The sequence below is a fragment of the Penaeus vannamei genome, chromosome 13 (assembly GCF_042767895.1).
Source record: "Penaeus vannamei isolate JL-2024 chromosome 13, ASM4276789v1, whole genome shotgun sequence".
In the NCBI taxonomy this organism is placed as follows: Eukaryota; Metazoa; Arthropoda; class Malacostraca; order Decapoda; family Penaeidae; genus Penaeus; species Penaeus vannamei.
In genome coordinates this window covers 39,562,019-39,572,018 of record NC_091561.1, presented here as the reverse complement: position 1 = coordinate 39,572,018, position 10,000 = coordinate 39,562,019, and the positions used below count along the sequence as shown (strand labels likewise).

Sequence of the window (10,000 nt, the reverse complement as noted above, 5' to 3'; positions counted from 1 at the left end):
CACAGCCCCTCGATCTCCCTCTCTCCCTCCCACCTCCTTCTTCCTCCTCCTTCCCTCCCTCTCCCCATCTCCCCCCGTATCCCTTCCCCCGATCCTCCCCTGTATCCTTCCTCCTCTCCCTCCCCCACCTTCCCCCTGCCTCCCCCACCTCCTCCCTCCCTCTCTCCCCTCACCCCCCACCTCCCTCCTCCTCTCCCTAAGCACCTTCCTCCTTCCTCCTCTCTCCCACACCTCCTTCTTCCCTCCTCCTCCTTCCTCACCTGCATCCTCCTTCCTCTCCCTCACCTCCCTTCCTTCTCTCCCTTTCCCCCACTGCCCTCTTTCCTCTCCCCTCACTCTCCTTCCTTCTCTCACCTTCCCCCCACTTCCCCCACATCCCTCCTCCTCTCCCCCACCTCTCCCCCACCTTCTCCCCCACCTCCTTCCTCCTCTCCCTTTGACCACCCTTTCCTCTCTCCTCTCCCCCACCTCCCTTCCCCCACCTCCCCCCCACCTCCCTCCTCCTCTCCCTCCACCACCTCTCCTTCCTCTCCACTTCCCCCCACCTCCCTCCTCCTCTCCCCCCACCTCCTCCCACCCTTCCCCCCCACCTCCCTCCCTCCCCTCTCCCCCCACTTCCCCTCCTTCTCTCTCCCCCTTACCCCCCTCCTCTCCCTCCCCAACCTTCCCCCCACCTCTCTCCTCTAATGTCTGAACCCACCTTCCACTCCCTCCTCCTCTCCCTCAACCACCTCCTTCCTCCCCCCATCTCTTACCAGCCACACCCCTCTCCACCTCACCTCTCCCTCCTACCACCCACCTCCCTACCCCCACCTCTCCCTTCCCCCACCTTCCCTTCCCACCTTCCTCCTCCTCTCCCTCAACCAACCTCGGCTTCTCTCTCCCACCTCCCCCCACCCCTTCCCACCTCCCCCACCTCCTTCCTTCCCACCTCCCTCCTCCCTCCTCCTTCCCCCTCTCCCTCAACCCCCTCAACCAACCTGGCTTCTCCCTGGCGAGTTCCAGCGTGGCCACAGCTGATGCCGCCGCTGTCCTGAGCTCGGTAATGGCTTCTCCTTCCAGTATCTGATCAATAAAGGAGGGAATTGATGAGGAAATGAATAAAACGGATAGGAAATGAATTAAAGAATGATCAGGAAATGAACAACTAAGCGAAAAGGAATTATCTGAAATATATATATATATTTTTTATATATATTCAAAATGTCTTTCCTTCCAGTATCTGATCAATAAATAAGGGAATTGATGAGGAAATTAATAAGAAAAATGATCAGGAGATGAACAACGAAGCAAAGGAATTGAAGGGGATAGAAAAGGAATTTTCAGATTTTTTTTAATATTTGAAATGGCTTTCCTTCCAGTATCTGATCAATAAATAAGGGAATTGATGAGGAAGTGAATAAAATGGATAGGAAATGAATTAAAGAATGATCGGGAAATGAACGACGAAGCGAAGGAATTGAAGGATATAGAAAAGGAATATTAAATATTTTTCTTTTTTTTTAATATTTGAAATGTCTTTCCTTCCAGTATCTGATCAATAATTAAGGGAATTGATGAGGAAATGAATAAGAAAAATGATCAGGAAAGGAACAACGAAACAAAGGAATTGAAGGGGATAGAAAAGGAATTTTCTGAAATATTTTTCTTTTTTTTGAAATATTTGTAATGGCTTCTCCTTCTAGTATCTGATCCATAAATGAGGGAATTGATGAGGAAATGAATAAAACGGATAGGAAATGAATTGAAGAATGATCAGGAGATGAAAAACGAAGTAAAGGAATTGAAGGATATAGAAAAGGAATTTTCTGAAATATTTTTCTTTTTTTTGAAATATTTGTAATGGCTTCTCCTTCCAGTATCTGATCAATAAATAAGGGAATTGATAAGGAAATGAATAAAAAATAATGACCAGGAAATGAACAAGGAAGATTAATCCGCTGATGAGGAATTAAAGGAGGGAAAGAAGGAATTATCGGAAATGTGATAGCCTTACCTTCCAGTACCTGATCAATAAATAAGGGAATTGATAAAGAAATGAATAAAAAAGGACCAGGAAATGAACAAGGAAGCAAAGAATATTGATAAGATTAATCCATTAATAAGGAATTAGGAGAGATAGAGAAGGAATCATCGGAATTATCATTAATATCTGATATATGATGAGGCGGTGATGAAATAAAGAAGGAATTTATAGGAATTATAAATTATAGGAATTATTCCAATATATGATCAAGAAATAAGGGAATAAGGAAATGAATAAGCAAGCAAAATATATGATAAGATTAATCCATTGCTAAAGAAGGAATAGAGAAGAGAAGAGAGAGAGAATAGAGAAGGAATCATTGTTATTTTGATTAATATCTGACTGATATATAAGTCGGTGATGAAATAAAGAAGGAATTTATAGGAATTATGATGTTTTTTTCCTTCCAATATATAATCAAGAAATAAGGGAATTAATAAGGAAATGAATAAGCAAGCAAAATATATAATTAGATATAAGATTAATCCATTGCTAAAGAATCAGAGGAGATAGAGAAGGAATCATCGTATTTCTGATTAATATCTGAATAATAATGATTAATAATAATAATGAATAATAATAATAATGAATAATATCTGATTGATATATAAGTCGGTGAAGAAATAAAGAAGGAATTTATAGGAATTATGATAGTCTCTCCCTCCAATATATAATCAAGAAATAAGGGAATAAATAAGGAAATGAATAAGCAAGCAAAGTATATAATAAGATTAATCCATTGCAAGATCAGAGGATAGAAGGAATCATCATTTTTATTTCTGGATTAATATCTGAATAATAATGATTAATAATAATAATGAATAATAATAATAATGAATAATATCTGATTGATATATAAGTCGGTGAAGAAATAAAGAAGGAATTTATAGGAATTATGATAATCTCTCCTTCCAGTATATAATCAAGAAACAAGGGAATAAGTAAATGAATAAGCAAGCAAAATATATAATAAGATTAATCCATTGCTAAAGAATCAGAGGAGATAGAGAAGGAATCATCGTATTTCTGATTAATATCTGAATAATAATGATTAATAATAATAATGAATAATAATAATAATGAATAATATCTGATTGATATATAAGTCGGTGAAGAAATAAAGAAGGAATTTATAGGAATTATGATAGCTTCTCCTTCCAATATATAATCAAGAAATAAGGGAATAAATAAGGAAATGAATAAGCAAGCAAAATATATAATAAGATTAATCCATTGCTAAAGAATCAGAGGAGATAGAGAAGGAATCATCGTATTTCTGATTAATATCTGAATAATAATGATTAATAATAATAATGAATAATAATAATAATGAATAATATCTGATTGATATATAAGTCGGTGAAGAAATAAAGAAGGAATTTATAGGAATTATGATGTTTTTTCCTTCCAATATATAATCAAGAAATAAGGGAATAAATAAGGAAATGAATAAGCAAGCAAAATATATAACAAGATTAATCCATTGCTAAAGAAGGAATAGAGAAGAGAAGAGAGAGAGAATAGAGAAGGAATCATTGTGATTTTGATTAATATCTGACTGATATATAAGTCGGTGATGAAATAAAGAAGGAATTTATAGGAATTATGATAGTCTCTCCTTCCAATATATAATCAAGAAATAAGGGAATTAATAAGGAAATGAATAAGCAAGCAAAATATATAATAAGATTAATCCATTGCTAAAGAAGGAATAGAGAAGAGAAGAGAGAGAGAATAGAGAAGGAATCATTGTGATTCTGATTAATATCTGACTGATATATAAGTCGGTGAAGAAATAAAGAAGGAATTTATAGGAATTATGATGTTTTTTCCCTTCCAATATATAATAAAAAAAATAAGGGAATAAATAAGGAAATGAATAAGCAAGCAAAATATATAATAAGATTAATCCATTGCTAAAGAATCAGAGGAGATAGAGAAGGAATCGTCGTATTTCTGATTAATATCTGAATAATAATGATTAATAATAATAATGAATAATAATAATAATGAATAATATCTGATTGATATATAAGTCGGTGAAGAAATAAAGACGGAATTTATAGGAATTATGATGTTTTTCCTTCCAATATATAATCAAGAAATAAGGGAATAAATAGGGAAATTATATTATTATGATAGTAATTATATTATTATGATGATATGAATTATGATAGTCTCTCCTTCCAATATATAATAAAAAAAATAAGTGAATTAATAAGGAAATGAATAAGCAAGCAAAATATATAATAAGATTAATCCATTGCAAAGGAATCAGAGGAGATAGAGAAGGAATCATCGTATTTCTGATTAATATCTGAATAATAATTATTAATATTAATAATCAATAATAAAATAAATAATAAATGAATAATATCTGATTGATATATAAGTCGGTGAAGAAATAAAGAAGGAATTTATAGTGAATTATGATAGCTTCTCCTCCTTCCAATATATAATCAAGAAATAAGGGAATTAAATAAGCGAAAATGAATAAGCAGCAGGCAAAATATATAATAGCAGATTAATCCATTGCTAAAGAATCAGAGGAGATAGAAGAGAGAGAGAATCATCGTATTTGATTAATATCTGAATAATAATTGTTAATAGATAAGGAATCATCAATGTGATTTTAATGAATAATATCTGACTTTAATCATATAAGTTTGGTGAAGAAATAAAGACGGAATTTATAGGAATTATGATCTTTTTTCCTTCCAATATCTGATCAATAAATAAGCAAATAAATAAGGAAATAAATAAGAAAGAAAATGATCGTATAAGATGAAATAACATCTAACAATATCGGAATTGATGACTCTGCGATAAAGAAATGAGAGGAGACAGAAATAGGAGATAGATAGATGAAAATAATTTGCATATCGAAATACGTCCCACTTAATCAATAAATAAGGAATTAAAGAAAGAGATAAAGAAGGAATCATCATAATTTTGATTCATATCTTATTAAAATATGATAAAGTCAATAAAAAGGGGAATTAACGAAAATTTCATGAATGGTTTCCCATCCAAAATCTGATAATCTCAGATTAATAAGGATAATCAAGAAATAAATTAAATAATCATTATCATATCGTAATTGTGACGACCTCATGATAAGGAAATTAAATAAATGAATAGGAGCAAGCAAATATATTGAAATAGATTAATCCATTTGCTAAAGAATCGGGGAGATTATTATGAAAGATCGTCTGTGTTTCCAATGACTTAATATCTCAATAAACAGGTAATGATTAAAGAAGGAGATAAAGGATTGATTATAATGATAATATCTAATTATCTGATTATAATATAACGATGAAGTTAGTGATGAAATAAAAGAAGAAATTTATTCAGAAATTATGATAGATTTTTTTTTCTCCTCCTTCAATACCTGATAATAAAAATGAGGAATTAAAAAGGGGAAAATGAAATTGGATAGAAATGAGAACATGAAATAAAGCAAAAAAAATATATAATAAGATTAATCCATTGCCACATATCGAAATGGCGATGACTCACAATATGAATTACATGAAGAATAAAGAGACACTAGGAGGAATAAAATCGTCATGATTTATATTACAGGTTAAGACTATCTGATGACTTGCAAAATAATGATTAGATAATAAATAAATAGAATAATAAATAGATATATATATATATATATATATATATGATATGATATATATAGTCGGTGAAGAAATAAAGAAGGAATTTATAGGAATTATGATAAATATAGAAATATAGAATAAATAAGGAAATGGATAATAATAAGCAAAATATATAAATTAGGAAATAGATTATAAAATTATGCTAAAGAATCAGAGGAGATGAAGGAAGGAATCATCATCATTTCTGATTAATATCTGAATAATAATGATTAATAATAATAATGAATAATAATGATAATGAATAATATCTGATTGATATATAAATCGGTGAAGAAATAAAGAAGGAATTTATAGGAATTATGATAGTCTCTCCTTCCAATATATAATAAAAAAAATAAGGGAATTAATAAGGAAATGAATAAGCAAGCAAAATATATAATAAGATTAATCCATTGCTAAAGAATCAGAGGAGAAGGAATCGTCGTATTTCTGATTAATATCTGAATAATAATGATTAATAATAATAATGAATAATATCTGATTGATATATAAGTCGGTGAAGAAATAAAGAAGGAATTTATAGGAATTATGATAATCAAGAAATAAGGGAATAAATAAGGAAATGAATAAGCAAGCAAAATATATAATAAGATTAATCCATTGCTAAAGAATCAGAGGAGATAGAGAAGGAATCATCGTATTTCTGATTAATATCTGAATAATAATGATTAATAATAATAATGAATAATAATAATAATGAATAATATCTGATTGATATATAAGTCGGTGAAGAAATAAAGAAGGAATTTATAGGAATTATGATGTTTTTTTCCTTCCAATATATAATCAAGAAATAAGGAAATAAATAAGGAAATGAATAAGCAGGCAAAATATATAACAAGATTAATCCATTGCTAAAGAATCAGAGGAGATAGAGAAGGAATCATCGTATTTCTGATTAATATCTGAATAATAATGATTAATAATAATAATGAATAATAATAATAATGAATAATATCTGATTGATATATAAGTCGGTGAAGAAATAAAGAAGGAATTTATAGATATTATGATGTTTTTTCCTTCCAATATAATCCAGAAACGGGGAATAAATAAGGAAATGAATAAGCAAGCAAAATATATAATAAGATTAATCCATTGCTAAAGAATCAGAGGAGATAGAGAAGGAATCGTCGTATTTCTGATTAATATCTGAATAATAATGATTAATAATAATAATGAATAATAATAATAATAATGAATAATATCTGATTGATATATAAGTCGGTGATGAAATAAAGAAGGAATTTATAGGAATTATGATAGTCTCTCCTTCCAATATATAATCAAGAAATAAGGGAATTAATAAGGAAATGAATAAGCAAGCAAAATATATAATAAGATTAATCCATTGCTAAAGAATCAGAGGAGATAGAGAAGGAATCATCGTATTTCTGATTAATATCTGAATAATAATGATTAATAATAATAATGAATAATAATAATAATGAATAATATCTGATTGATATATAAGTCGGTGAAGAAATAAACAAGGAATTTATAGGAATTATGATGTTTTTTCCTTCCAATATCTGATCAATAAATAAGCAAATGAATAAGGAAATATGAAAGAAAGAAATGATTTAAGGAGATGAATTTAAACATTAACAATATCGGAATTGTGATGACCTCATGATAAAGAAATGAAATAAAAATAGGAGATAGATAGATGAAAATAATTTGCATATCGAAATACGTCTTACTTAATCAATAAATAAGGAATTAAAGAAAGAGATAAAGAAGGAATCATCATAATTTTGATTAATATCTAATTAATATATGATAAAGTCAGTGAGACAATAAAAAGGGGAATTATTGAAAATTACGGTGATTTCCCCATCCAATATCTAATCAATAATTAAGGAAATAGATGATAGATAAATTAAATAATCATTATCATATCGGAATTGTGACGACCTCATGATAAGGAAATTAAATAATAATAGGAGAACAATAATTGAAATAGACATTTGCAAATACGAATTATTATGGTCTGTCCTTCCAATACTTATTCAATAAACATAGAATTAAATAAGGAGATAAAGGATTGATTATAATTAATATCTAATTAATTAATATACGATGAAGTTAGTGATGAAATAAAAAAAGAAATTATCGGAAATTAAGATTTTTTTTCTCCTTCCAATACCCGATAAAAAAATGAGGAATTAAAAAAAAAGGAAATAAAACTGATAAATGGAGAACATGAAATGAAGTAAAAGAGATAAATAACTGAAATAGGCATCCACATATCGAAATGGCGATGATCTCATAATAAGGAAATTTATGAGGAAAATAAGAGATAATTAAATAAAACGCACATTTGTATATCGTGACTCTGATGACTTGCAAAATATGAATAGATAATAAATAAATAGATAAATAAATATATATATATATACATATATATATATATATATATATATATATATATATATATATATATATATATATATATATATATATAAGGAAATGGTCAATAATAATAATAAATAAATAAGGAAGTAGATAATAAAAAATAAAAAAATTAATAGATAAGGAAATAGATAATCAATCAATAAATAAAAAAATAGATAATAAATAAATAAATAGGTCAATATATAATAAATAAATAAATAAGGAAGATAGGATTATATATATATATATATAGTATATATATATATATATATATATATATACATACACACACACACACACACACACACACACACACACACACACACACACACATACGCCCACATACACACACATACATATACAAAAATAAAAAAATTAATAGATAAGGAAATAGATAATCAATCAATAAATAAAAAAATAGATAATAAATAAATAAATAAGGATATATATGGTAAATAAATGAATAAGGAAATAGATAATAAATGAATAAATAAATAAGGAAATAGATAATAAACAAATATATCAATAAGGAAATCGATAATGATAATCAAATAATTAAGAAAATAAACGAGATAAATAGACAACATAAACATGTCTCTCTCGGAATTACGAAAAAGATACAATTTAAGAAAAAAATACGATTTGATTATTAATACTTTGCATGGAGAGGCACGTGACAAAAAGAACAGTGATAATTATGAAAATTATAACAAATAGCGATAATAGCTTTTTGTAATTGCCTTATATTAAAGTCAATAATAATAACAATAATAATAATAATATATAACATGTCTCCTGGAATTTAATGGGTATCTGTGTAACAAGCTCTGTATGACATTAATCAAATTGTTATTAAGTATCTAATAATAATAATAATAATAAATATAATAATTAATAATATAAATAATAATAATAATAAATAATAACAATAATAATAATAATAATAATAATAATGATAATAATACCAATAATAATACAGATTCAACATGACAAATAGATAATAATATGATTAATATTTAGCATGGAGAGACACGTGACAAAAAGAACAGTGATAAAGTGATAATGATAAAAAATGATAACAAATAGTGATAACAGTTATTGTAGTACTGATAATAATAATGATAATAATAATAATAGAAATAATAATAATAATAATAACAATAATAATAACAATAATAATAATAATAGTAATGATAATAATAATAGTAATAATAATAACATTAACATTATTAATAATAATAATAATAATAATAACAATAATAATAATAGTAGTAGTAATAATAATAATATTATTAATAATAACATCAACAATAATAATAATAATAATAATAATTTTTTGGGTATCCTGTGACAAGCTCCTGTGACATCAGTCAAATTGTAGCCTGTCTGTTTATTGTGCTTCTAAACTACCCCCTGTGCGCGAGGAATGGCCGAGGTGACCATCCACTGGCAGTGCGCGGGGATCGAACGCTGGTTAGCAACATCGCTAGACAACAACGCTACCACGGTGCCATTCAGCTATTAATGGTAGCATCTGGGTTTACTATCTTGATAATAATGCCTTTTATTTTGATAATGATAAAAGAAATATTATCATTGCCTGTATCGGTGATGTCATTATAATTACTAATATTGTTATTATCGTTACCATTATTATCATTATCATCATTTATATTATTACCATTATTATTATTAATATCATAATAATTATTATCATTGGTATTATCATTAACATTTTCATCGTTGTCATCTTTGTTATTATCATCATCATCATTATAATCATCATTGCTATAATTACTTTTATTATTATAATTATTGCTATCATCATTTTCATTATCATCATTATTATTATCATTATTATTATCATTATTATTATCATTATCTTTATTATCATTATTACTGT

General features: G+C 28.5%; 1 protein-coding gene across 3 annotated transcripts in view; it reads right to left on the bottom strand.

Annotated features, from left to right (window-relative positions):
• The window catches only part of LOC138863816 (ketimine reductase mu-crystallin-like), a 38,933-nt gene that overhangs the window by 15,706 nt on the left and 13,227 nt on the right, over window positions 1-10,000 (bottom strand). For all 3 annotated transcript variants that reach the window (XM_070129255.1, XM_070129254.1, XM_070129256.1), the window contains exon 4: window positions 981-1,065. In XM_070129255.1, the coding sequence (XP_069985356.1) occupies window positions 981-1,065 (85 nt within the window). The remainder of the gene's footprint in view (window positions 1-980; window positions 1,066-10,000) is intronic.